The sequence below is a fragment of the Dermacentor albipictus genome, chromosome 1 (assembly GCF_038994185.2).
Source record: "Dermacentor albipictus isolate Rhodes 1998 colony chromosome 1, USDA_Dalb.pri_finalv2, whole genome shotgun sequence".
Taxonomy (NCBI): domain Eukaryota; kingdom Metazoa; phylum Arthropoda; class Arachnida; order Ixodida; family Ixodidae; genus Dermacentor; species Dermacentor albipictus.
This window is the reverse complement of record NC_091821.1, coordinates 222,156,890-222,184,330: the sequence shown is the minus strand read 5'-3', so window position 1 is coordinate 222,184,330 and position 27,441 is coordinate 222,156,890. Positions and strand designations below refer to the sequence as shown.

Sequence of the window (27,441 nt, the reverse complement as noted above, 5' to 3'; positions counted from 1 at the left end):
CCACATGGGAGGTCGCCATGGCAGCAGCAGCGGCGCAGACACAGCGGCCCGCCGCGGCACGCGCGGTTAAAAGGGAGCGCGCGCCGCTGCCCTCCGCCAACTTACAGGAGCTCCAAGCAAACTGAGCCAAAAATTGTCCCCGGCCATGATCGTCGCCGTAATAAGGGAGCAAGTTATATAAACTGTAGACACGGCTTCTGGCCAGTACCACTCATCGTACTCGAGAGTAAACACTCTTTCTTTGCGCTTGTGCGGCTCTCCTTGTTTTTTGGCCGCGCCGCCGTGCTCCCGGAATGAGGAGCGGCGGTGGGGGCGGCATGCGAGCGCGGCGGCCCCCGCGTCGGGCCTTTTAGTGCTGTGCGCCTGGCACTCGTCAAGCGCTGCCGAGGAAGCCGACCGAGCCCCGCGGCCGGCAACAGGGGAATTATTCAGTGTCCAACCAATTATAGATTGCCCATTCACCTTCGCAGCCTTTTTTTTTCTTCGCCTTCCTGGCTGCTTGCACGGCGTGCCGGTTTAGCCGCGCTTTGGCCCCTTGCCACGCTGCGCGTTTCACCCACCTATGGTTAAACAGATGCCTCGCGGCGCCGAACGTGCTCGGCGGCCTGCAGGTGCAGTCTTCCTAGAAAATTTTCGACGTCGCTGCACGAGCACGAGATTTTAAGCCATAGTCTCTCTCAATCACTAATAACTCTCGAGTGGTGCCGGCTACTTCTTGCTTAACCAAAGAAATACGTAACATTCATAGTGCGACTAAATTGAGAAATAACAGGAATAAAATCTAAGTAATGATCGGAACGCGCATAGTTCAACAACGTCTTCATGCACACAATTAATGGAATCACTATTGGGGATACCACTTTCGGCGCTAATTAAGGAGCAAAAAAAAAAAGAAAAGAACTGAGGTGGTTGATTTAGAAGCGACCTATCAAACAGACAGTCAGCGAAACGAAAAAGAGAACATAAGGGAAAATCACTTTTTATTGCACATCGACAGCATAAGTCGGAGTCAGTGAGGCTAGTCTAGTCTAGAACGTCTAGTCGTTCCTTCTGTGTCCGTGTTCCTTAAATCCTGCTGCTACGATTCTCGAAGAATGAACCAACTAGCCCAGTTAAACACCCTTTTGGCATTACTTATCTGCCCGGAATAAGCGATCATGTGTTGTTGCAGTATGACTTCAAAGTGTCATTGCCTTGTAACGTTGTGAAACCAAAGATCGTACGTGATTATAAGAACACTAACTTCGGCGTCATGAACAAAAAAAAAAAAACTTTGCAGCTATTTTGACACGTACATGGATCTGTTATAGACGAAGAAAAATGGGAAATTTTTTTTTTCATGAAGTAAATGGATGGAGTAGCACACATGTACCATTTAGGCGAACCTACAAGATATTATGACATTCATGGTCAAAAGCAGCGTGAAAAGACAGCAGCACAAGACAGAGAAATACACAGGACATCTGTCTCTTGTGCTGCTGCCCCTTTGCGCTGCTTTTTACCTTGAAGCTCAACCAAATCACCTAGTTTTACGCACCATATTATGACAGCGCGTCCTTGGTGTAATAGTACTCTAAACGACTTCGTAATAAAAAACGACGCCTTTTTTCCCTCAGGCCAAACTGCACAAAACGAGTTATCGTTGGAAACTGGACAACGCTGCATGCCCGGGCAGTGTATCACGTGTCAGTCTCCCCGAGGACAAAAGATAATTTTTTTTTTTTAGCATCACCCTACCAAACGTGGTGTCACTTAACGACAACTCTGGTGAGCCTGTACCTCTTGAGGAATGCGCCTCGGTCGCCAACAATGTTCTTGCAAGGAATTTTACTTCTGTCAAAATAAAACAGGCACTCGCTCAAGGTTTGAAAGGAAATAAAACATATAATGGGCGTTTTGGAACTGCTACGGGTCCCTTGTTTACAACGAAGATGGGTGCCAGAGAGAGCAATTATTTTTGCGTTAAGTAGTGCAGAGTGCATTTCTGGTTAATCGCGTGTTTATTCGATTGAATATGCAAATATTCTAAGAGCAGCAGTGAAAATAGGCGCTTCTCTGTCGCGATTACACTGGCAGCACCCCAGTCAATCATGTGGCTAGTAGTCATGCGATGATCCTCCAAGGCGTCATTGTATGTTTTATTTCCTTTCAAATCTTAGTTTAGAGCCTGTTTTACTAAATTTTCCTTCGGTTCTGAAAAATATTTGCAATGATATCTCACGTTTTTACTCTCTTCTCATGTTTCCGATTACTATCGAGCGTTGTGGTGACCTGATTGACGCGCTGAAGATTTTGTCTTGGTGTTAATAATGTAAACTCGAAATTTTTTAACAGACAAACATATTTCCCTCTATTTTTCTAACGAAACTATTTCAGCAATCACTTGATTTGGAGATTTTGCCTGAACACTAGAAACCAGTAAAGTGGTCCCGCTTCACAAATCAAGCACTACAGTCTCACCCTTAAACTATCCACCGATCTCATTAACAAGTAGGATCCGCAAAATCATGGAGCACGTACTACATTCTCACATAATTATATTTATTGCAATTAAACTTTTTCATAACATCTGCTCAACATGGTTTGAGTCACTCCTTTTCTCACGAGGCGCGGCTACATCTTTTTACGCCCCGTTTGCATACCATACTTGACCAGAATTCCGCGATGGGCTTTGTGTTTCTTTTCGGTATTTTTTATTTCGCCAAGCGCCTTTGATAAAGTAAATCACGCACTTCTAATGCTCAAGATTTCAGCGTTAAACCTGGATCCTAAAATATTCACCTGGATTGAGTACTTTCTTACGAACCGTTTTCAACATGGCATCATTAATGATCATGATTGTCCCTTCGTTATAACGTGACTTCCGGTGTTCGATCCCCACACTTCTGTTTCAGGTCTGCTACTCATTCGAATACATATGAATGATTTACGAGCGTGTATTTTTTCTTCTGTTAATCTATATATGCCAATGAAAGCGTTCTTTATAATTCGATTTCTAATGATAACGACTCGCAAGCTTTACAGTCCTACGAGTATAATATCACACTACGGTGCGATAAATATTTAATGGAGTTAAATCCCAGCAAATGTAAACTAATGAATGTGTCACTACGAAGTGAGCGCTCTTTGATTTACAAACTTTACGATACTTCTTGATACAAGCGCTCAGGTATATACTAATAACTTCAAGCTTAACGTGGAGCGTTCATATTGACCATATAACCAGGAACGCTAACAGTACGTTAGAATACTTATGCCGTAACTTTATCAGGGCCCTAACTTATCTAAAATTGCTTCTTTATAAAACCATCGCACGTCCCAAATTACAAGTACGGTGGGTAATTTTGGGACCCTTACCACGCTACTCTCCAAAACGACCTCGAATTAATACGAAATAATGCCACTCGCATTATTTTGTCTAGTTATCCCAGTACAGCCAGCATAATATTGATGAAATATTGCTTATCTTTACCACTGCTGTCAATTCGCAGGAAAGTTTTTTGGCTTTTCAGGAAAAGAAGTTAAACTTTCCTTCGCAGGAAAGTTTTTGACAAAAGTTACCATCACCAATGCTTGCGAAACCAGCTTATTGCAGCCCATCTCCCTTCACGCCTGAATCATCAGTATAAAGTGGGGTTCAGTTTCTGTCACATCAAAGCCTTTCTTCTCTCCTTCATTTCGCAAAAATTCTACAAATTGGAAGCACCCTCCCGCGGATATTGTGCTTATTATACCGAACATGGTTGTTTTCGAACATATTTAATCGCGTTCTTCAGTCATGATTGAAAGCAAAGTTGTGCACCTAAGTTTACTACCAAACTGTGGTTCATTTTTTTTCTATCTCCCTGGCACTGTAGAATGTAACCATTTTATTGTGTAATGTATTGTACTGTATTATGAAACCTGTATCATACGTTCGCCACATTTCTCGTTTTTGTATTACTGTTATCTTGTTCTGTAACGCTCTCCCCTCCATAATACCTCGGTGATTGAGGGTAGTCCAATGAATGAATGAATGAATGAATGAATGAATGAATGAATGAATGAATGAATGAATGAATGAATGAATTGGTGAAAGTTCACGGTCTCTAGTGGCCATATTAGCGCTTAGACTCGCTCCTGACGCGCTCGGTTTTGGTGTCGTGCTGAAAATGAGTCGGAGCACTTCGCGCCAGTGTTCTTTAAACAATAGCTTATGGTCAGTTTTAAAAGGTGGTTTGTTATGAGCTCACTATTAGCCAAAAACGCCCAATCGGCCTTGGTACTCTATTGTTTATAATGGAAAACTTAATTAGCCAACTTTAATTAAGCTGCTAAATGATCCGACATGGAGTTTTATTTCGTCCACCCATGTTTCGAAGCTTGTTCTGCAATAGGTATTCTTTTGTAGTAAATCTCTTAAGCTCTGAAAATTTAGAGAAAGTAGTCGCGGAAACACGCCGTATATATGCGTGTGGTCTCCATGTTTTTCGTGTCAACCACTTCAAACCCACGGAAGAATGATTCCGGGAATGGTCATGTACTGTTTATACTGTCCGAGTTACCTCGAAGGGCTGCCGAGGTACCAAAGGGGACAAAAAGGTGTTGCCGCTGGCGTATAAGTTCCCGGTTTACACTCGTGATGAGCTATGATCCGTCATAAAAAAGGTACTACGGGGTCACTGTGCGAACGAGGAAGCAAAGTGATGATAGGATCCTTGAATATAGAGAAATCGCGATCACAGTGCGTAGACTGCTACGCAAGTTGGAAAAATATAATATTTGACGACGGTGATGATAATATAACAAATAGGTAATCCTCCTCATTGATCTTTCCAACATAAATCTATAAAAACAGCTTTTGTATATTGCAAGATTCGCTTGACAAGAGAGCGCATGCGCTACCTACCGCAGAAACAAACATTTCAGGAAGTTCTTCAAAATGTAAGCTAGTAGAGATGCTATTGCGGCGTCACGGACACACTTAGCGGCCAGTTGCTTATGAGAACAAGGACGCTTGCAAATATCTGTGTAGGCAATGGCAATTACATATGGCTGCGAAAAAATTCGCCACATTGTACATACCCAACCTCAACCAGAAGGTCCACCGCGTAGCGCTAGGTCTCACATTCCGCGCCCGCGTAGAAGCATCCTCTCTTGCGTTTGGAATTCCAATGGAGGCATGGACAGGGAGAGACAGAATGACCAGGTACTGTGATATTATAAATTTTTATCAAAACTCCAGGCGTGCTTATCCACCCCCTAAACCCAAACTCGACAGGGCCCAAGCGGTAGACTGGAGGCAGGTACAAACCAAGACCTTCCCCAACCCCGTACATCTCAGGAGGATAAATTCAGACATCTTTTCAGACGATAACTGCAAACTATGCGGCAGGCATCACGCGTCCCTTAGACTCATTCTCTGGGAATGTGAGGTTATATGCAGAAAAAATGCAGTTTTTCCAGATGAAGCTGCGGTGCGATGGACGGCCGCGATGTGCAGCTCAAGCCTTCAAGATCAACTATGGGCCATCCAGCAAGCCTGTGAGGCAGCGAGGATACAGGATCTCCGGACCTCCTCGGGGGCTGCCTAAGCCCAGACCACGAATTAGCCGGACCTTCAATAAACTTGTTACCACCACCATTGTACACAGTCGCAAGAACCTCTAGTCCTATTGCGTGCCGCGCAGCATGCGTGGTATACAGAGCTCAAATAGACACATTCCAGCACACTGGAAGAGGGAAACGCCTCTAGGAAAGACGACACCGCACAAGACTTCAGCCCGCAGCCAAGAATCCGCGTGACCAAATAGTAGAAGACCAAAACTCGAGGTGGATGTCTACCAGGCACTTAAAAAAGGAGCAGTCGTATAAGGGCCAAGTACCACTCATGGATCCCCAAGGAAGCGGTGCTAAGGCCGGCCATGCCAAGATCTTGTCAGGTAGACACGGAAGATGGCAGAAGGTTACGACGCAACGGGCGGCACCTGCTGAGGGCGCGTGAGCAGTGTTGTCAGGATCCAGCGTAAAACGAGATTCGGAGAGTAATGGCCCCTCCGAGCCGAAAATGCCCCCATGCATGAAGATCGCCAGGACAATCGGAGCCACCAGTATTTAATTAAGGCACCAGCCCTCTGACAGCTGACGTCGGCGCATAGCCAGGACCAAGCCGTCTCAGCCAGTGCCGTTCCCAAGATTCATTTTCTGATCCAGCCTCCTTATGATCAACACAGCAGACGAAACCAGCAGATCGGCTGTGCTATGGCAGTAACCTTAAGCAAGCCATACCTCCGAAACACAGGAACTCCGAAGGCGTTTGTACTGGGGGGGAGGGGGGGCATCTAGAGGAAAGGCGCTCGCGCGGGTTAACATGCCACAGTGGAATATCAACTTTTTGATAAGAGCCCTTTGCGGACAGGGAGATATCCGAACTAGATCCTTCATGGACTTAGAATGGTAACCTCATTCGCAGCTCTTTCGCGCTCATTCGCAGCCCATTTCATCGAAACCATTGTAAAAGCATAACAACGTAAACAAATGAAAACGATAACTGCGATATTCTTGTCACATTCATTCGCCATGCTTCATAACAGCCATGCTCACGGGGAAACGTTGTGGCACACCTTCAGGTGACCATGCTTAGGAAGTCATATACTGACAGTCAGAACAACGCATACACGCGAAGCCACTACGCGACATGTACTTATTAGAAGTATTTGTAGCCATGCCTTCAGGGAGTACACGTAGTACCGGTGAGTACTTATGTATAACGATAATTATTCGAAGTTATGGACCTGAATTTATATATCGTATACTGCCTGCACGCAACTGCGCGACGACGTAGCATAACTAATAAAACATAAATAAATATAAAATATAGACATAAACATAAACATAAATCTAAAAAAACGTAGTTTATCCTAATTTCGCACAAAAATGGCACAAAAAGGCTCCATAGACAACAGCCACGACGAGGTACACTAAACTTTATACTAACTTATCTGGCGTACACTTGAATAGACCGCCTATGTTAGTAAATAGGTGCAAAAGTTAGTAAACGTCTGTCGCAAGTAGTTAACTGTCGCATTTACTAACTTTTTACTGCCTTTTTTTCAAAGAGTATCTAACTTTCTCCTTATTATTCCTAATTGTGTCGCCCCGCGCACTTGCCGCTACAACAGGCAGTTGTATTTGTCCGTACATAAGAAGGCATAGATCTATCGCTACACTTTACTCAACAGTTTATCTACTGAAAACGACTTCTTTGTATGCTTGTTCGTACGCTAACGTTTTCCGTTATTAGCCAACTAATCCCGGGAATGCCTCAAACCTTTACACTGATTTCAGTTACGCGCGAAGCTGCTTGGCAAGAATCATGAAGCAGAAGCGCAGGCCTTACACACAATGTTAATTTAGCGCCATCGGCAGCGATTAAAGACAAACTATAATACCGTGTGGACGCAATTTGCTACTCACTTGGGCAGCACTGCACAACGCAGACAAAAGGAGACATGAGAGGGAATGAACGGGACATCCGTACCAACTTGCTCGCTTCCAGTCATTCCATTGCGGCAATAGATGTGCTACTGAAATAAAGACGCAACTTTTTTTTTTTTACAATGCATTATTCCTTTCAGCGTACATCAGAAATGATTCGATAATCACTCTCTAAAATTTTAACAGAAACTCGCTGTTTAACGATTTCATGCAACCGCGGAATTGAAGTCAGCCAGTGCTCAGGGCTTCTCATTTCAATAGGCATCCCGAGACTTACAAGAGAACCGTCCGCCACTTACGGCGAAGTGTATTGTCACTCCATCTTATGTCAGAAAGTCTTTGCTAGCACACAACTACACAGCAACATGTATAAAACGCGAATGTTGTGCAGTGCATTTCATTAATTAAATAACTGAGTAATCATAATTCTTCAGTTGATGATACCAACTGACAGCTGTAATATGCGGCCGAAAATATCACAGCTTTATTGCAATTGCACTGCTTTCACGTTTTTTTTTTCCTTCTTTCTTTAGAATTGTTTGGTTTTCGCGGAAACGCCTGGTATATATACGACTTACAAATCGAAGCTACAGTTATCCGGTCGAAATAAACAGCTTCCTTTCTTTCTTTCTTTCTTCCTTTCTTTCTTTCTTTCTTTCTTTCTTTCATTCTTGGACTAGTGCGGAAGCAAACTCCTGCCTCAATGGTGCTATTGAAACTGCGATTCAGAAATAAACTTTCGTCGTTTGTCGCTCTGCTGTGCGTGTATATGCAATGCGTTCGAATAACTGTTAAAAAAAAGAGGAGACAAACGTAAGCAGAGAGGGGACGCCGCGCTTACTCTACGGTTTGTTTCCGCGGCACCGCTATGTTTGTTGGCTTGTATTCTAAAGGCCCCACCAGAATAGGTGGCCGACCTCTCTTACACGCCACAAACTCCCTCCTTAGGTTAACACATAATAGTTTGCTTTCGTTTTCGGAATTTCCACTTGAGCCGTCTGAATCTCTTCACTCCTCCCGCCCTATTTCCGATGCTTTCTTTCGTGCTGCGCAGGCAAATCTGCGGCTTTCCAACTTTTAAACGTATTTCGACAGTTCAGTAAGACCGCTTATTGTTATACAACAATATTTAAAGTGGAAACATTGAGTTGAGCTGTATTAGCGAATTAGGTTTCTGCAAAAGCAAAATGGCCAAACTTACCGTGACAGGAGGCTTGGTAAATCAGAAAACATGAAAAATTGTAAGACAGGTGGCGACGCCGCCTTGATGTTTCCACACCAGAAGGCCGTGACGTCACAGATTTTGGCAGCGACTGCACGGTTCATCGAAAAAAAAAATTAAAAAAATGAAGAACTATATTGAATTCTAAAGGAACCAAACACACACGTAGCCTGTTTTGATAACATTTCTTGCACCAAAACGACCCAAATGCGAGAACCTACTTTGAAATCCGTGACATTACACTAGCGTACCGACAGTGATATTTCGTCCCAGTATTCAACAAAAAAAGTTTGGCGTTCATTTCTTTCATACAAGTAATAATGATTTTTCCCCCAGCAAGTTGTTGCAGACATGGTTTTGAAGGACTACAGCACTAACAAATATTTTATTTATTATTCCTTGTTTATTGTCGCTTGAAAAGAAAATATATATAATAAAAATTCAAGGCTTAGCTCAACTACAGGCAGGGCACGCAACTCCATGCACTCATTACGAAAGCGAAAAAAATGGCTGTGGCTTAGCTAAGGTTAAGCCCAGGATGCGAAGCATACTAGCCTTTATTTTAACGCGACAGCGTTAAGGAGCTCGTGTCGCAGAAAAGCCGGTGTCATCGGCGTCGGCTCAGGCGTGCGTCGCTTGCTCAGGTGCACATTTCGTTGTCGCGCCGAACGCTGCGTTACTCGACGCTCACCGCGTCCGATGCGGGGCGCGTAGTCGCTGCGCCGTAGCCCATTGTCTTACACCCCTTGGCGTGTCGACGGGAACGCTGTCGCTTTCCACTCTTGAAGGCGAAGCTTAAGCGTCCGCTTTGCAGCTGTTATGACGTCATATGGTAGCTACGCGGCCGCGCGCGGCGCAGCAAGGAAGAGCGTGGTTGTGCGGCTACTATGCTTCGAATAAAATAATTACGCAGGTCCACGGCCCATCTATGAGAAGTGAAGCTTACCCGCCGTGTTTGCTCAGTGGCTATGGTGTTGGGCTGCTGAGCACGAGGTCGCGGGATCGAATCCCGGCCACAGCGGCCGCATTTCGATGGGGGCGAAATGCGAAAACACCCGTGTACTTAGATTTAGGTGCACGTTAAAGAACCCCAGGTGGTCGAAATTTCCAGAGCCCTCCACTACGGCGTGCCTCATAATCAGAAAGTGGTTTTGGCACGTAAAACACCATAATTTAATTTTTTTTTGAAGTGAAGCTTTCGTCAAGCGGTTAATGAAATAATATAAATTTGTCCCTTTCATTCCTGCCTCTTTGGCGTAAAGGAAACTGGCACGCGTGCACGTGCTCTCGTGCACCCGTGCGACGCGATGTGACATACTGGCTTGCATTACTTTATTTCTTCTTATTTACTTTAGATGCACCGCCCGCCTCTTGGTCAGCCCATCCTTGTGGGTATGTGCTATAGTAAGGAAATAATATTCATCAAGTCGAGGCGATCATCTGAAAGAGCTAGTTTGCTTTCGCACGATAGAAGTGCACGTGCGATTGTGGCCTAATACTACAATACAAGAAATCTTGATCCTGTTTTGTCAGCAAAGACAGGCTGACTCGTTTTAATAATTTCACTCCGTTTTGTTTCGTCGAAACCACGGTACAAGATTTAAAGAAAAAACAAGAAATTATTGTGGCCTAATAGTTGTTAGAGCATCGAGCTGCTGTGCTGAGGTCGGGTACCGAGGTTCGATTCCAGCGTCAAACACGTAATCCATTTTTCTTTTTTACAGCGAAGCTGTTTATGGCTAGGGTTCCGTGAAATTTGCATGCGTGCGAGCAAAAACTATCATAATCAGCAATGGCTCGTCCCACTGCTCGAGTGTTCATCGTCGTCTTCTTCCACAGCTGGCACGTTGGCGCCACTCGGCGTATAAGCGCGCGAACGTGCTCGCTCGTACCACTGCTCGCGCGTTCGTCGTCGTCATCATGCAAAATAGAAGTGAGGCGTGCAGACAGGACACAAGAGTAGAGAAGTGGACAACACGAACGCCGACTATCAACAGTTGATAGTCGGCGTTCGTGTTGTCCACTTCTCTACTCTTGTGTCCTGTCTGCACGCCTCACTTCTATTTTGCATAATGAATCCTTACCAACTAGCTCAGCTTTCTGTCGTTCTGAAAATCGTCGTCGTCTTATTGTACAGCTGGCTCTGTTGTCGCTCATCACGCCAGCGTTCCCATACTACCCCTCGCGCTCGTGCCACTGCTCGCGCCTTCGCCGTCGTCTTCTTCCACAGCTGGCTCCGATGGCGCTAATCATGTCAGCCTTCCCATACTGCGACTCCCACTGCGAAGGCGCTGACGGCACTGGCCGACTGCCAGTCGGTGCGGTGATTTCGGCCTCAAATTCTTTGCCTCAATATATCGCGAGATGACAGCACGAATGTATATAATGAATGTGTATAACGAATGCATAACACGAATTAACGCGACTGTATAAAAATTAATTTGTGTGCGCACCTTTTGTGACGATGACCACCGATCAAAACAGTAAATGTGTTCGTACTAAACAGCTTCGCTAGTCATCCACCTTCACAGTGTGGAGTGGCTCATGAGTTTAGATATGTGGGCGCTATTTGGCATGACAACAACAGCACTCAGCCAGCTGTCACGGTCATGAAAGTCCGGGAGGTTTCGCAAAGAAAGTTTCGTTTAGAAAAAGTAAAGCAACTCGCCCTGCAACACACGCATTCGCCTACACAAGCATATACTAGTATACAGAACACTCTTACCAACAAACAAAGAAATGAATTGTTTAACAATAAATGCCCGCTACACCACTAAACATATTTAGGAGCGATGTACAAGATTCCTTGTGGGAAATACTGCAAATAAGCGACAAGGAGTTCTTTGTTGCGTTGCCCTAGCGTTTTGACACTAAACGTTATGGCAGCAGCGCGCGAAGCTGGCAGTTCTACCCACTTCTCATACCAACATATACGTACATATTGCACAACATACACTGCCACATTCAACGCACAGCACGTCGCATCATGCTTCTTTTTTTATTCCTCTTTTAGAAGAGTAACGTGGTAGTTAACCGGATCACGCAACGCCAACCAGCACAAATACTATATTATTTGAGGATATTAAAAATTACCTACATTACATCTTGGTGAAGCTAAACAAGCAACATAATTCTGCTTCCTTATAAAAACCGTTACAAGCTTTGCTGTTGTCTCGGTATCAGCGACGGCTTTCTGCCAAACGAAGACGATGAAAACCGCGTGCGAAAGGAGCACGAGCCGCTCGGCCCCGCTGGAAGCGAGGTAGGTTCCATGTTGAAAAGGAATCAACATCAACAGCGAGGATATATGACCTGCCTAGTTCAGATGAGTCATTGCGCCATTAACAGTGTCAACTACGTCATAGCCGGCTGCAGGAGAACAACACAGATTCTCATACCGTATTTGAGGGAACGGTTCGCAGTGCGTATGCTTCTGCTCAAGGCTTATACGTGTGTCCCAGCTAACGTTAGCCAAGCTGTTCAACGGAAAAAAAAAGATAGCTGAAGTTAGAATCAGCTAGCGTAAGACAGGGATAATTGGAGATTGCTAGGACAGGCCTTCGGCCTGCTGTGGGCATAAAAATTGGCTGACAATGATGAAGATTCTTGGGTCACAGGATATGTGCCATGACCATAGACGATATATGGTCTATAAATTCCTTAATCGTATATCTACATACGTGCCGTACTTCTCAGTGACCCATGTACCCCTCATATTCATTCTTTCCTCGACAAGCATCATACATCGCCTTCGTCCTAGTGACATCACTGCAGCGAAGTCCTGGTCGATGTCTCGCACTAAAAACGCCCATGTCCCGTGCTTTGGGGGCACGTCACAGATCCCCTGGTGGTCAACATTAATCCGGAATTCCCCCTACGGCGCGCCTTAAAATCAAATCATGGTTTTCATCCGTAAAATCACAGAATTCAATTCAATTTAATGTCTGACACTGAGCACTCACCTGATTTGATGTTCGCATTTCGGCATAGCTGGTGAAGGATGCAGTAGTACATAAGCTTAAACATCGCATGGGATTAAAGTTGTGACCGGTGCGGTGCATAAACATAAATATTGAATGAGTACACACGCTGCATATTGGCTGAACACAATTGCACTCATTGCATTTAGCTGTACAGCATTTAATTAACCGCTTTACATTGATTCCGACGCGTGTGTTCTATCTGCGTAATTTTTTTTCTGCAAGATGGCCACCACATGCACCGCAGAACATTCGTGGCAACTCTGCAGCACCTCGCTCATCGAAGAGGGCGGGTCACACGAATGACAGGTCTGCAGTACCGACCTCTCCCTGTTATCGCTGCTGCCACTGCTGCAAGAGGAGCCAAAACGATTTGTAGGGCTTACACAAGAAACCGCTGCGCAGAAGGTGAGCGTCATTATGAGAGTTCTTGAAGAGCAGCAGCAACAAATGACGCGACACCGTCAGCTAATGGAACTATGTATCAACGTTGCGCCTATACATGACACGAGATAACCGTGAAGCTGAAAGGGAGAAACTTGCAAGAATGTCCAAATTCACTGAGAATTAAAGAAATGTGTACGGCATATTATAATTCTCGGTTCTTTGGTAAATAACGGCAGAATGAAAACTACAGTTTCAGGACGCATTGTAATATAATTAATAAAACCTTATTTAAGCATCGCGTCTGTTTTAATCATTTCAAACAATGTTACCATGTTTCTTGCTCCTTGTACCTAATGTAGACTGTTCCAATTATCCAAAGCCCGCACAAGCTTTATTGATGCATCAAATGGTCCATTGAGCGAAAAAGCCGGCGTCTGTAGCAGCGAAACGGCAACTAAATTCTCATTGGCTGCGACACCACATCATGAGCGCGCCTCGAAGGAGCAGAGCTAGCGAATCGGAACACCTGTTGCCACTCGAAGGACCGCTCAGCGGCGTTCACTTGCACATTATTGCTTTCTCATCCACAACTCACAAGAAGTGCTTAGGTGTCCTCGCATTTTTCCATTCGCACCATTCTTTGCCTTATACCAGGCACTTGGCGGTATGCCTATACAGGTAAGCTCCTGCCTCGCCTCGTTTCGGGTGCCTTCAGTAAAAAAAAGTTGTGCCCGAATGTGGGTTCGAACCAGGGTCGCCCACAAAGTCCAATGCTCTGTCGATTAGACCACCAGACGTTCCTCCCCACCCCCTCTTTACTGCATTGAAAGAAAAACAGAAGCTACGTAAAAGCGCTAAGGTTCAAATACACACATGCTCAGTCCGGCAAAAAAAAAATGCATGTAACAACGAGATCCAGTCGGGCGGCGGCTCTTGAGCCACGTGCCCACTGCGGGCATATGCTACAGTTTCCTTAAAAAACGACTTCATTGATCGCAGGGTTTCTGCGTGCCTGCCGAACATCCCACTTTTCTACAGGCTATGGAGAGCAATTAGTACAAGCATATCATATGAAGGATCTTCGAGAATGTTTAAAGCCAGGAAGCGAATTGAAAAGGCTGTTGCATCAACATCCATCTTGAAGGACGTCCCGGAAATATATAGCTTCCTGCAACCTGTCAATAGAGTTCTATAGCCTCTTCACGTAGATATATGCGGCGTTTTGCTGACCATGGACACGTAAGAACATCTGACCTGTAACCATGTCTTAACGGGGTGGATTGCTGTGGGCAGTTAAGAAACGATTTAAGGCGTGAAGGCTATACTTCCTTTTGTATTTTTCAGTTCTTCTCATGTAATAAGTATTTTTCTTAGGCTACCTCCTGTTGCTCGATTCTTGGACTTTCCACTTCTAATGGGTAAGTGCCATAGATGAAGATTATTAACATCGTCACTCCGCGGATGGGTTTGAACACAACTTCGTATTTTCAACTCGCGAGCAATACATCGGTCAAAGGAAGCCACGGACTACAGAGGACCTGACCATTGTGACTCATGAATAAGAAACACTGCACCAATAAAGCTTTTCTCTCTCGCTCGCTTTCTCTCCAGTGACGCATGCTTATACTTCTGCCGTGTCAACGAGAGAATTATTCTTGTGCAACTAGCTCACTAACTTATACAAACTAGTTAACATAGTCGCGTTATTACACAAACATGTTAGCCCACCTGGTATTGCTTTGCAGATCCCGAAGCGGTGATGGTAGCCAGGTACCTCCAAAATGTTTGGCATAACATCGCTTCCCACACTGCGTGAGATCTGCTTACTTTTTATTTGCGATATTTTCACAACAATGCGACGCTAAATATTATAGGCTGTAGGAGGTTAATTATTGCCACGAAAAAGATTGATAGGACAGTATTTGGTAAATACAGGAAACCACAACGTTGCTTGAAGCCGAAGGACGAAGTTTACACAAATCCATGTACTGCCCGTCATTCCCATGATGCATGGATAAAGCGAAAGTGGATACAATCAAAATTAGGGGATGCACTCCGACTCTAATGCAGCTCTAGAGATACTAACACAACGCCATGTTCACAATGGTAACTCCGCGCTTTGCTACTGAATAAATAAAATATTGACCCTCGCCTTCTGTTGCGGAAATCAGATCCGTTTGCAATGGATCCCAAGCAACGATGGAATAACGGGTAATGAAGTACGTGATAGAATGACTGCTGTGGCGCATATTTAGTTTGAACGAACTTGCTGCTATACCGCTTGTAGCATCCGATGCAAAAGCAGGGATTGAGGCGAAAGTTATCTAAGACCATGTGGTTCCATGAGCGGACGAAATTGTTTCTCTCGTACTGCCCTTTGTTACGCCTATAACAAAATATACACTCGATTGGCCGATGTCGACGTCCGTCTGGGTCACAGACGGACACTAAGCCCAGTAGCTTTCAGGAATCGTTGCAGCACTTATGTGGCTTTCTGCAGTTGCCATATACGAGATCAAATTTCTAAGACCTTGCTTACCGTGAGACATGCCTTTCGTCTAGCTGATTTAAAGCGGCGCGAAGAGTACGCATTTCATGTAAGAAGGACTCGACTTTCTGTCATTCTCTTATCTTTTTCCCTATAGTATTTCTCCTTCTCCCAGTGCAAGGTAGGAAACCGGGCTCATTCCCAGTCAACCTCTCTGCCTTTCATTTATCCTTTCGCTCTCTTCTCATCGAACCTGAAGGATAGAACGGGCTTTGCGTTCTAGGCAAACTCTTACATCGTTTGGGTCTCTAACTGGCGTACACGCTCCGCTTTCTATGTATGATACGAAGAAGGCCCTCTTCAGACGTTGTACATTGTGGCACCTCAGATGCTATTGTAGAGCCCATTCTCATCGAACGCTCAGAATTTGACCTACACCGGGAGGCCCTTCGTTGCCGTCTTGACGTCTTTGATAGGCGTCCCTTATCTGTAAGAAATTAGTATAACCCTGTTCCTGACCCTATAGAAAAAGAGAAGCTGCAAAACCCTTGAGCGACTTTCTGGTGGACAGTGACTTCATTAGGGTCTTGTGACTAGAGATTTTTGTGTGACGTAATATTTGTCACGCGGCAACGCCATGATGACTTTCTCGTGGTTGACATATTGAGTACTCTGGTGTGATTTTTTTTCTGTCAATTCATTGTCATGATCACTTTTGCGCTTTACAGATTTTTTTATATGCGCTTTGCAATTAATCAAATTATATCATTATCAGTAAAGATTACTGATGCCTGTCACAGGTTATACGCTGACTTATACTATGGGTGATACGCTTATATCTTAAAATATATTTTAGCTCTTAGTATGTACGTAAGTTTCCTTTACTCTAAGCAATTTTGAAAGGTTTTGATTATTTTTATTTTGTCTATCGATATTGTTCTCTCGTTTCGTTTCTTTGATGGTTTGTTTTTGTTTATAGCTACGATTTTAGAATAACGGGCCTATCAGCAGTGAAAGTTTCAACACTGTCGTAGTTAACAATAAAAAAAGGGATGTGCCGGTGGCGCACGGACCGAGACTAATACCAGATCTCCATCTAGTTATTATAGTACAAAGTTCTACATAGATTCACCTAAAATGTTCACTACGGTGTTCACCAGCCACTGCAAAATGGGGGAGATCCAGGCCTTATTGCCATTTACTGCCTTTTGGCTATTTGTTCGCCCTGCTAAGAAACACACATTTAGTTGTTGTAAACAGTGGCCACACAAGTTCACAAAAGCTGCTTACTTAGACAAAAGCTAGCAGACTATTGCACGCATGTAATATTGTGGCAAAACAGTACCAATGAAGTAGCCGACCATGAGCCATAAATAGTATAGTAATAAGTAGTCGAAGTTTGAATTGGTTGTTTATTTCGGACTCTTTAAAAAAAAAGGAAGCAAAGGAAATTGCTATCGACCACGTTGTAACTGTCTGGCTTTCTCTGCTGACACCTGAACGGCGGCCATGCAGAAGAGCTTTCGAGTATGGAGAGTAAAGAACAGGGATAAAGAATATCAGAAAGTATGAAGTCGAAGGAGGAAATTATACACACCCGCCTCGGTGGCGCAGTAGGTGGGCCTTTCTGCCACTGAGCACGAGGTCGCGGCTTCAATTATCAGTCGCGTGGGGGCGAAACACAAAAACGCTCGTGTACTTAGGTTTAGGTGCAAGTTAAAGAACTCCAGGTGGTAAAAAAGCCCTCAACTATGGCTTCACTAATATCCCTAGGGTTCCTTTGGGTGGCTAAAAATCACGAATAAATCAAAGCGTATAAACTTATTTACTATTGGGCGACTATATATGTAAACGTAAACCAAAGTTCATTTGCAATATCATTTCTGCGTGTGTTTGTTCTATACCGCCCCGCACGCTGTCCCTGTTTATTGCCTGTATAGTAGCTGGGTTACGTGATCCGACTGCCCAAAAAAGGCACACAGGGTTTTTTTTTGTGTATCCCGAGCACTATAGATGGGCTGCGTGGCCATATGAGCTCTTCGGCGCTCTCGACGGTCAGCCCATGGTATACAGCTGATGAAGATTACCTCGCACGCGGTGTCACAAATGCACTGCATCGCACGAGCAGGGTCGCCATTTCCCCTGGTTGTTGCAATTGTTCGTAGCGACAAGACCGAGGCGTTGCATGCGTGCTTCCACCCACATGCACTCGACACTCTACTGTGGCGACCCCAGCCCTTCGTTTCTGCCGCGAAAGGTTCCGTGCGTGATACGCGGATTGGGGTGCTGTTGTTGAAGGCGGCGTCGAATGGCGATCCTCATGTCTTCACTGCTTTCGGCCAAACCGCACTGGCTTGGAACCTATTGCAATCTGACTCTGGTCACTTATCTACGCTACTTTTGCGAGTTTGCATTGTGTCTCGCGCACTAGAGAGGAGCTGCGGCCCTTACCGCAGCAGCAGCGTGGAATAGAATAGTAGCAGTGTGGAAACACCTGCGTGTCCCTGTTAGATTCAAAGCACTAAGTTGGCCAGTACCAGCATCTGCCTTGTGGCAGGCTCTACTACCGCCAGGGCTGGTCTCAGTCATCGCAACATATAGGGCCCTTACGACAGACACCTCTATTCTCACAAAGCTGGTCGGCGCTGGTGAATGCAGCGCCTCTGCGTTCGCACACCCAAAGACAGTCCTGCCTGATTAGGAGCATCGTGCATATGAACTTGAGAGAAATGATACGCCTACTCACAGTGCAATCTGCACGATTAGAAATCCTAAATTAGAGTAAATCTTTAAATACAGACGCACATTGCGGTGAGTGCCCTACGACCACACATCTGCCTCGGTTAACAGGAATCTCGTGTTTGATGTGCTCCGAACTACTGTATACATATGCATCAGCAAGAAAATACGCCAATAACAATTTTTTATGGGATTTCCGATTCGGTTCCATGAGCAACACGAAAGAGGACAGCCATAACAGTAGTAAGTAGGCCATAGCGGCTCCTGATCATGGGTGTTACGGTTTCAAAGCCACTAGGCTATGTTGGCATGTTAGGTTCGAATCCGCACGTCAGGAGGAACGATCGCTTAAAAACAAATCCAGTGTTCCCCTTCACAACTCAAGCGAAAATTCGGGCTTATTGGTAATCCGTAATGAAAGAACAGCGCTTACAGAACGGAACATACAGAATAAACGTAGAGCTCTAGTTCTTCGTTATGCCGATTGTAGAAATCTTACGTGTACAAATGTACAAAAGTACAGTCGTGTACTCAGATTTTGGTGCACGTTACAGAACCTCAGGTGATCAAAATTTATCCGGCGTCCCCAGTAATATGTTTCTACAATCAAATCATAATTGTTGGCAGATAAATCCCCAGAATTATTTTTTAGGTCATTTAAGTCATCCATGACTACATAGTCAGCAGTTCGCTAAACTATTCCGTATCCTTGTCTGCGGTTTAGTTCATGACTTCATACCAAAGGGGTAAACGTGGGTAGTTTTCAGCGACTTCCAGCTGCAGCTTGCATCCCTTAGAGTAATTTAACAACGAAGGCAATACAAGATTACGAGACATTCAAAGAGCTCACAAACGTCAGAAAAGCTAGATGCACGATAACATTATCATACCTGGATACTGTAATATTCCATGCCGGCGCGCCAGCATGAAAAGCATATGGATAAGATTCAATGTTTTTCCGTCCGACTATCATAACTTATTTCCGCCGTCTTCTAAAAGCTACATCAATCCATGCATGTATATGGAAGGACATGATTCGACTATGACTGCAAGAGTACCAATCTCTTTTCATGTTGATCCTCTTATGAATTCTACATTCCGCTTACATTCCTTAAAAGGAAGTCTTATTAATCGATCACTTGTTGGCACCACCTGCACGGAAACCATTTTACAGGAATTCGGCACGCTGAAACATAGTGCGATAGCGGCCATGCAGACGAAGACGCGTCTAGTCTCCTAGGTTGCCCGCGTCATAATACAGAAATACATCGAAGGAAATCGGCACTATTGACATTATATCGGAAGCCTTTAAGTTTGTAGAAGTTATTAATTCCGTGGTCAACAAGTGCTATATAGGTACGCAAACGTGCGCAATTCAAGATATTTGTAAAGGACATTGGCATTTCTGGACCGTAATAGTGTATCCCCATACACTATACAATTGTAGCAATCAATTCTGCATCCACTATTGGCCTGCATGAGAATTACTTCGTAATGTTGTGTTGTGTTGACTATTACATTGCAAAACCGCACCGCGCGTATTCACAGCAACTAACTCTTTTTAGTGTACAAACTATGCGCACGAATGTATATAATTTGTGCAGAACTCCTCCAGTTCATGAAACAAGAGGCCGGCGCCGTATTCGTGCGCCAACGTCTTCCTGCGCCAACAACAAAAAATTCAATAATGTGGGGTCATGTTATTAGAAGTTTATTGTGCTTGTGGCGCAAGTATGCAACCGAAATGCCTTGCTACTCGACCGCTTCCTGTTAAGCGTACACGCGACGCCAAAGGCCTTGACATCAGCGAAAAACACGGGTAAATGCTGCAGGGAGCGGAGCGATACGATTGAGGACTGGGGCATGGATGTTTTTTTGTTTTATTTTGTGCGTGAGGCACGTATCACATTGCTGTCATAACGTCACGAGGTCAAAATAAACACCTGTCATCATGATGTGTCTGTTCTTCCATCGCACTGACACACACGACCATTCAGACCACTTGAAGCGTAGCGTGCATGATGTGCATGTATGGGACGATCAAGTTTCTCGAAAAAACAAACTGCCGCTGTTTTTATCGAACACTCTCGCGACGCCTCTTTTCGTACATCGGTGGCAAACGTGCATGCATAGACGCGAATTTTTGCGGTGGATGGTTAAACAAAGCATTTACAAGCAAAATGAATATTAAAGGGACTTCGCAACACCTTTCATCGAAACAGCCGTTCCTTTGTTTCTGAAGCCATCTGCGTCCTCTCGAAACTGAAAGCGTACTGGAGGGTCTAAGAAGCTGGCCTGATGAAGCAAGTCCAGCGGCTGTGACATCAGGTCAGTCGTAAGCAGCGATGCTGCGCATTTTCGTTTTATTATTCACTGATGCGCTTCTCAGTTTCCAAGGGTGCCTACCAATGGTGTCTCTTACCTTCACTGAATCACTTTCATGGACACAATGTAAATAATAAAACGAAAAATAACTATTTCATGTCGTCGATTTTCACTTGCTCGATGATGTAGATGACGGCGGTTATGGAGTCTTGATGGTGCTACTATCGTGGGACTATACCGTGGTGAAAGGGACGCTCTTATCGATAACACACAGAAGAAAGACCTTCCGCATGCGTGCCCCACAACACCTTGTGTTTCCAGAATGATCCGATATAGCCGACAAGGAAGCGTCACACTTCCTTCCTCATTTCTAAGAGATTCGCTCCACTCGTGGTAAATACTCTAGCGAAACAGCAACAGGGCAGATCCTTTGCCGGCCTCGATCGCTAAGTTAAACGCGCCTATTTCAACAGCCCACCACTACTAACACTTGACAAAATACATTCGGATGTTAAATTTATTGAAACGCTTGTAAGAGTAGGGTACGTTTCTTGTCCTAACTGATTCAAAATTGGCTGTAGAAACTAAAAAAAATGTGTGACTGTGTCCACCTTCGAGAAGCGCTGAGGTTCAAGAAAGATGGAAGAATTAACTGGTCAGCAGTTGAGATAAGTAAGAGACGTTTAGAGTATTGGTGGAAAAAAAAAAGCAGGGAATAGCTTGATAGAACCGGAGTCATCACAAGCGTAGGTAACGGTGCGATATAGAGATAGGGGTTTTAAAAACGCAAGATAACATCGAGATGAGATAGGCGAAAGACTAGATGGCGATAGCTGTAGTAAAACCTGATTAAGTCAAGCAGGCTAGGTGACTATTTGTCACCACCCCATTTCAAAGGGGATGTAAATAATAATAATAATAATAATAATAATAATAATAATAATAATAATAATAATAATAATAATAATAATAATAATAATAATAATAATAATAATAATAATAATAATAATAATAATAATAATAATAATGTGGTTGGCGAATCGTGCACGGTCCAGAGAGAGAATGGAGGAAGTAAAGGCAGGGAGGTTGACCAGATCTAGTCTAGTTTGCTACTCTATACACATGGGGAGGCGTACAAACGTGCATTTGATCTTTGAAATCAATTCACTAGGGGCATTGAAGTAATTATAATGAATGTCGCGTCACGTTGACGTTTCAACAAACGTTGATCCAGCTCAAGAAACAGAATTATGGTGTTTGCAACCGCGATTTTTAAAAACTTCACAAAACTTGAAAATTATCACCCCCTATATTGTGGCACGATTTCCGTGAGTTGTGGGAGCCCGGCGTTTTGACTTCTATGTGCACCTGGCAGTCGTTAGCGGCTACATTCTTTTCAAAGTGCTGAAACAGTCTAAGAAAGCTTCGCTTTAAAAAGTCCTCGATGTCTCCTGTCTCGCTGCATGTAGTACAGAGCGGAGAATTGCTACGCCCTGTCTTTATGTTGGCGTATAGGCAGATCCTGTCTTTATCCCACGCAGTAGTGATGCTTTTGTTTTTCGATGAAACTGCTTGGTTTGGTTTCGTCATTTGGTCACTCTTTGGGACGTTGACTTTCGGGAGATTTTACAGTGCTGCACATGAAGGAGCATCAGGTTTGTCCTTGCCAGCAGTACCAATGTGGAAGGGGATACACTGAAACTTCAGCATGATTCCTTTGCTGTTGAGGTCCTTCACGCGCGACACCCGCCCGACAATAGCAGGACGCTATACTGTGTTACTATGGCTTCGTGATATCGGTCGAGTGGATGATAATTTTTCCGTTTCGTGAATCTTTCTCCACCTTGCGCATTTCCACAGAACTGAGTTGGCCAAGTAATGTATGCAATTTGCTCACAGCGCTCAGATTGCATAATTGACAATGTGGATGTCAGCGCTTCATTAATATAAAAAGTTTTAGTTCACCCCAGTAATGTCCACTGTTTGTTTGTCAAACCATTTTCTGTTGAGGGAAAGTCAACGAGAAATGTCACTTTTTTTTTCATATGTCACCTAAATCAATCTAAGACTGCAGCAGAGAAAGAGGGAAAACAACTGCGTCAAAGTACCCATTACATGATTTTATAGTTATACGGCACCCGTTTTAACAATGTCTGGCCCGTAGATATGCGAGATCGTTTCTATTCAAGAAGCGGCGCACACGAATACTGCACCGAAATCAATACAGAAGTATATGTAACTTTTGTATTTAGGCACTTATTGCAAGTCCTTTATTTGTACACCCTTGGCGACCACTTCTTTCTATATAAAACGACGTTATCCAACATCATGGATATCACTGGTCATTATTTTGGCATTGTTAAACCATATCCTCCAATCCTCACAAATATTTCCGCTGTTGCAAAGTTGCGCTTCCTATTTCACAGCCATTTTCACTTCACCTATATCCTCCAACTGTTCAATCAGGAAATAAGAATGAAGGCATTCCACACTTAGTTTCTGACCTGAATACTGATCATATGAAACCATAACGGTGAAAACAAGGAACCCTCATTGACTGCACCAGATGAGAGCTTTTCAGACATCCGTCCTGCTGCTCGGATGTGAACCAACTAAACCATGATCGTTTCACGCACGCTCCTAACGTTTTCTACTAAGTGCTTTGTGTCGTTATGACACAGACCCCAATATGAACAGAGCTCCTAGTTCACGCTTTCTTATGACCAAACTGGTTTAAGAACACGTTGTCCCTTTGTTCACACGTGTTTGCTTTGCAAGGCAGAGATTTATTTATTTATTTATTTATTTATTTATTTATTTATTTATTTATTTATTTATTTTGTACTGCGGCCTTGATGACCCAGGCAGGAAAAAGAAGTGAGAATAGACACAGGATATATGTTGTTGTTAAGTTTGAATACTACGCTCTTTCCTGATATCCGTAGGTGAACATGCAATTTAGACTCTGAAAAAAAAAAGTGAAACAGTCGGTTAAACAGCCAGGGTACTGCAAGGTTCTGTTCTCGGACCCTTGCTTTTTCTAATTTATATTAATGATTTGCCTAACTGTGTAGCGTCCTCCATAAGGTTATTTGCAGACGATTGTGTCATTTACAGAGTAATATCATCAAATTCTGACACTCTAAAACTACAATCTGATCTAGACAAGGTAACTAACTGGTGCGACACTTGGAAAATGCGACTTAACAGCCAAAAGTGCAAACTAATGAGGATTTCCCGCAATACTGCTTCATCTAACCTATCCAACCATCCCTTGAATAACTCTGTACTCGAAGAAGTCAGTTCCTATAAATACTTAGGCGTTCACATAACATCTAATTTTTCCTGGCAAACACACACAAACCACATCACTAACAATGCTAACCGTACGCTTGGTTACCTCCATTGCAATTTCTCTATGGCCCCCGCTAACTTAAATCTACTTCTATACAAAACACTAATACGTCCTAAGCTTGAATAAGCCTCTTCTGTATGGGACCCTGGCTTGGATTACTTAACAAATGCAATAGAATCCATACAAAATCGTAGCGCGCGTTTCATTCTAACTATTCTCGGACATCAAGCGTAACATCTATGAAGGCTACTTTAAACCTCCCTCTCCTCTCATCCCGTAGGAAGTTAGCACGCTTATCACTGCTGCACAAAATTTATTATTACAATCCCGAATCAAAAAGTGAACTTTTGTCCGAACCTGCATCTATATCACCTCGTACTGACCATCGGCATAAATTGAGCCTTCCACATTGTCGCACGAACCTATTTTTTTATTCATTTATTCCTAAAACTACCAATGAATGGAACCATCTGCCGGCCTCAGTTGTTAACCTAACCGATACATCTGCTTTTAGAACTACTATTGAAGAATACTTTTGGTAATCCGCAATTTTTTTTTATTATTATACCCTGTTATCTGCACATGCGCTGTATTTCGTTCCACTCCCTTCTGTAACGCCTTCGGGCCTGGAAGGTACAATAAATAAATAAATAAATAAATAAATAAATAAATAAATAAATAAATAAATATGTCGAACCACTTTTAATACATCGACGTTTGTTTTTGTACAATAATGCGATACTGTGCAGATGTATTACAGGGTGGATCTAATGACGTATAAACAAGTAGTTCCATTTCTAAGGAACCAGTATTTAGTATTTAATAAATGGAAATGAGACATCCACCCAAACGTAGCAAATTGCTACAAAGGAAACCCATACGGGTTCCTCGAGAGAAAAAAAGACGAAGAAAAAATCGTCCTGGTCCGGGACTCGAACCCGGCACCACCGCCTTTCTGGGGCAGCCGCCGTAGTATGTGCCGTAGAAAAGAGCTTATAAAACGATGAGGCACATGAGTTCATACAAATGCGTGCCACTTCATACGACTTCGTTTCAGTGTATATGACATTTAAGGCGGACTGGTTGAAACGTGTCGCTGTAGCTTTGATTTAGATCTTCGTTATCCGATCCCTTATATGCGCTATGCAGAGTAAAATATTGTTTTCATACATATTCTATACTGAAAAAAAAAGTATACGACACGTATCTGTTCTGGAGAGTGTCAGAAACTGTAACTTCATTCTGTCACTGCCTGCGCCTTCTGAGCGGCGAAATCTAGGGAGCGCCCCAGGACCATGCTTTTTTTTCTTCTCCGAGCGCAAGATTGCGATGATTCTGGCTGCAAAATAAACACGTTCTTCCGGACCAACGCAGAACTGCTTTGTGTGCGCCTATTTTTGCAAAGGGCTGGGCCGTGCTGGCTCTTGAGCCACAACGGCAGCAGCAGGGCAGTAATTGGAGGTGTCAGTGACTTTAACGCGAAGTGTAGCCGCAGCGCGGTAACCGGGGAGACGGCGTCAGCGGCAGAAACCGTCTGGGCCCGCGCAGAAGCAGGCACGCGACCGCGGCGGCGTGGGGCAACTCGCCGGCGGCGCGCCCCGCTCAGCGCCCTCCCCAAGGGGCGTCCGCCCACTCGAGGGAGACGTTCGGGCCGTCCTGATTTACGATTAGCCCCGCAACCAATGTGGGCAAGGCCCGCCCCCGTTGCTCTTGTTTTGCTTGCCCGTTCCCTCTTGCAGCCTCCCCCGTCCTCACTGCGTGTTAGAGCGAGACAAGTGCGCCAACCGTCAGCTGCCTCGCCTCAGGGCTCTCCCCTCGTGTGACGCAGTAGAAGTGCGTCTGGCGGTTTCAACCTCGCGACTCTCTGGTTTCGGATAGCGCGTCCGCATTGCGACAGGTGCGAGAAGCAGAAGCAACAATGGCCGCGCGGTGCCGCAACGTCAGGCCACCGATATCGTGAGTGAAAGTTGGTGAAAGCAGTGGGAGCGGACGCTGCCTCACGGCAGCCGCAGTATGAAGATGGTCAAGGTAGAGATGCCAATGCCCAACACTATGGACAGCACCCACAGTGCAAACCAGCTGTGTGAGCACACCCGCTTGGACGAACTATCCATCAGCATGCCCGCCGTGAGCACCACAAACAACTGCTCGTCGAGCAATAACGCCAGTCTCAACGCGTCCACTGAGCCCGACTCTGAGGACAAGGTCGTGTCCACTACAAAGAAGTCTGGGGCAGGTGTGCGGAGACAGGAGAAGCCCCCGTATTCGTACATCGCCCTGATATTTATGGCCATCGAGAGCTCTCCTACCAAGCGAATGACCCTCAACGAGATATACAACTTCCTTCAACAGCGGTTCGCCTTCTTTAGAGGACCCTATCAAGGCTGGAAGAACTCGGTGAGGCACAACCTTTCTTTGAATGAGTGCTTTGTCAAGCTACCCAAAGGACTTGGGCGCCCAGGAAAGGGCCACTACTGGACTATCGATCCGAGCAGCCAGCTCATGTTCGAGGAGGGTTCCTTTCGGCGGAGACCCCGAGGATTTCGGAGAAAATGCCAGACCATGAAGGCTTACACAACGTTCTACCCAACGCCTTCTAGCACAGGTCTCCTTCCTCCAACACCGTACGACCTACTCAGCCAACAGCAACACCAAGCCGGTGTCCTACCAGGTCATGCTCAAGTTGCAACAAGCCACCACCAAGCCTACATGTCCACCGACCCACAGTCGATGATGCCGTCTTCCACAGCGGCGCTGGCTCCCACGTCTCACTGCAGCTTTGCTTCTACGGGCCAGAACTCGCTAGGGCCAATGAGTCACCACTACTTGGCCAATTGCTCACTGCCGCAACCCATGACACCCATGTCCAGCGCTGGCTCTGGTGATCTTCCCTTGAACTCGTCCATGTACTCTGCCGCGGCTCCGAGCATCTCCATGGACACTATGTCGGCGGCCTGGAGTAGCTGTCCGCCGCACCCGAGCGTTACACATAGCTCGCAATACATCAAGCAGCCCCCGCCTAGCCCCGTGCCTAGCCCGGTGTCCCAGATGCAGAGTCTGCCACCGGACCTAGGCCCTATGTCTTACTCCTCGGGATCGCCAAGCATCCATGGACAATCGCTGTTAGGAAACACTGCGGACAGCATGGACCTCGCTTTAGCAGGTAAGCCGCTTTTGAGACATGCCTATAACGAATACAAAAAGTTGAAATCTTTAAAGCAGCAACAAATGACTTCTGTGCTTGTTGCAAAGTGTACTTTAAGAAGATATCAAACGGTGCTTATATGAAAGGGTGGAACGTTTCTATGTCACGTTACAACCGAAAGAACCATTGCTTACTTTTTACTCAACATTAGAACTTTGTATTGTAGTTTCGGAGATGAAAGTATGTATTATAGTTCTCGCAGAACCCGTTGCGGTTTACCTGACTACACTCCGATAAATCAATTTATGGTCCTGATTCGACCAC

At 44.7% G+C, this 27,441-nt stretch overlaps 2 protein-coding genes across 11 annotated transcripts in view; one reads left to right on the top strand and one right to left on the bottom strand.

Annotated features, from left to right (window-relative positions):
* The window catches only part of LOC135919898 (uncharacterized), a 392,168-nt gene that overhangs the window by 291,832 nt on the left and 72,895 nt on the right, over positions 1-27,441 (bottom strand). For 6 of the 10 annotated variants that reach the window (XR_011511083.1, XR_010570085.1, XR_010570090.1 and 3 more), the window contains 2 exons: positions 8,678-8,789; positions 7,456-7,565 (listed from right to left, as the gene is read on the bottom strand). Coding sequence is in view for 1 of the 10 variants with exons in the window: in XM_070530932.1 (XP_070387033.1) it covers positions 7,456-7,565; positions 8,678-8,789 (222 nt within the window). In the remaining 9 variants the exon portion in view is untranslated. Of the gene's footprint in view, positions 1-5,062; positions 5,136-7,455; positions 7,566-8,677; positions 8,790-27,441 lie in introns of those variants that run through there. The other 4 variants (XR_011511087.1, XR_011511086.1, XR_010570088.1 and 1 more) reach the window with 3 other exon arrangements.
* Positions 25,534-27,441, top strand: part of LOC135919896 (forkhead box protein F1-like) — a 61,439-nt gene continuing 59,531 nt past the window's right edge. The window contains exon 1 of the mRNA XM_065453890.1: positions 25,534-27,135. Within this exon, the coding sequence (XP_065309962.1) occupies positions 25,986-27,135 (1,150 nt within the window). The 5' untranslated portion in view covers positions 25,534-25,985. The remainder of the gene's footprint in view (positions 27,136-27,441) is intronic.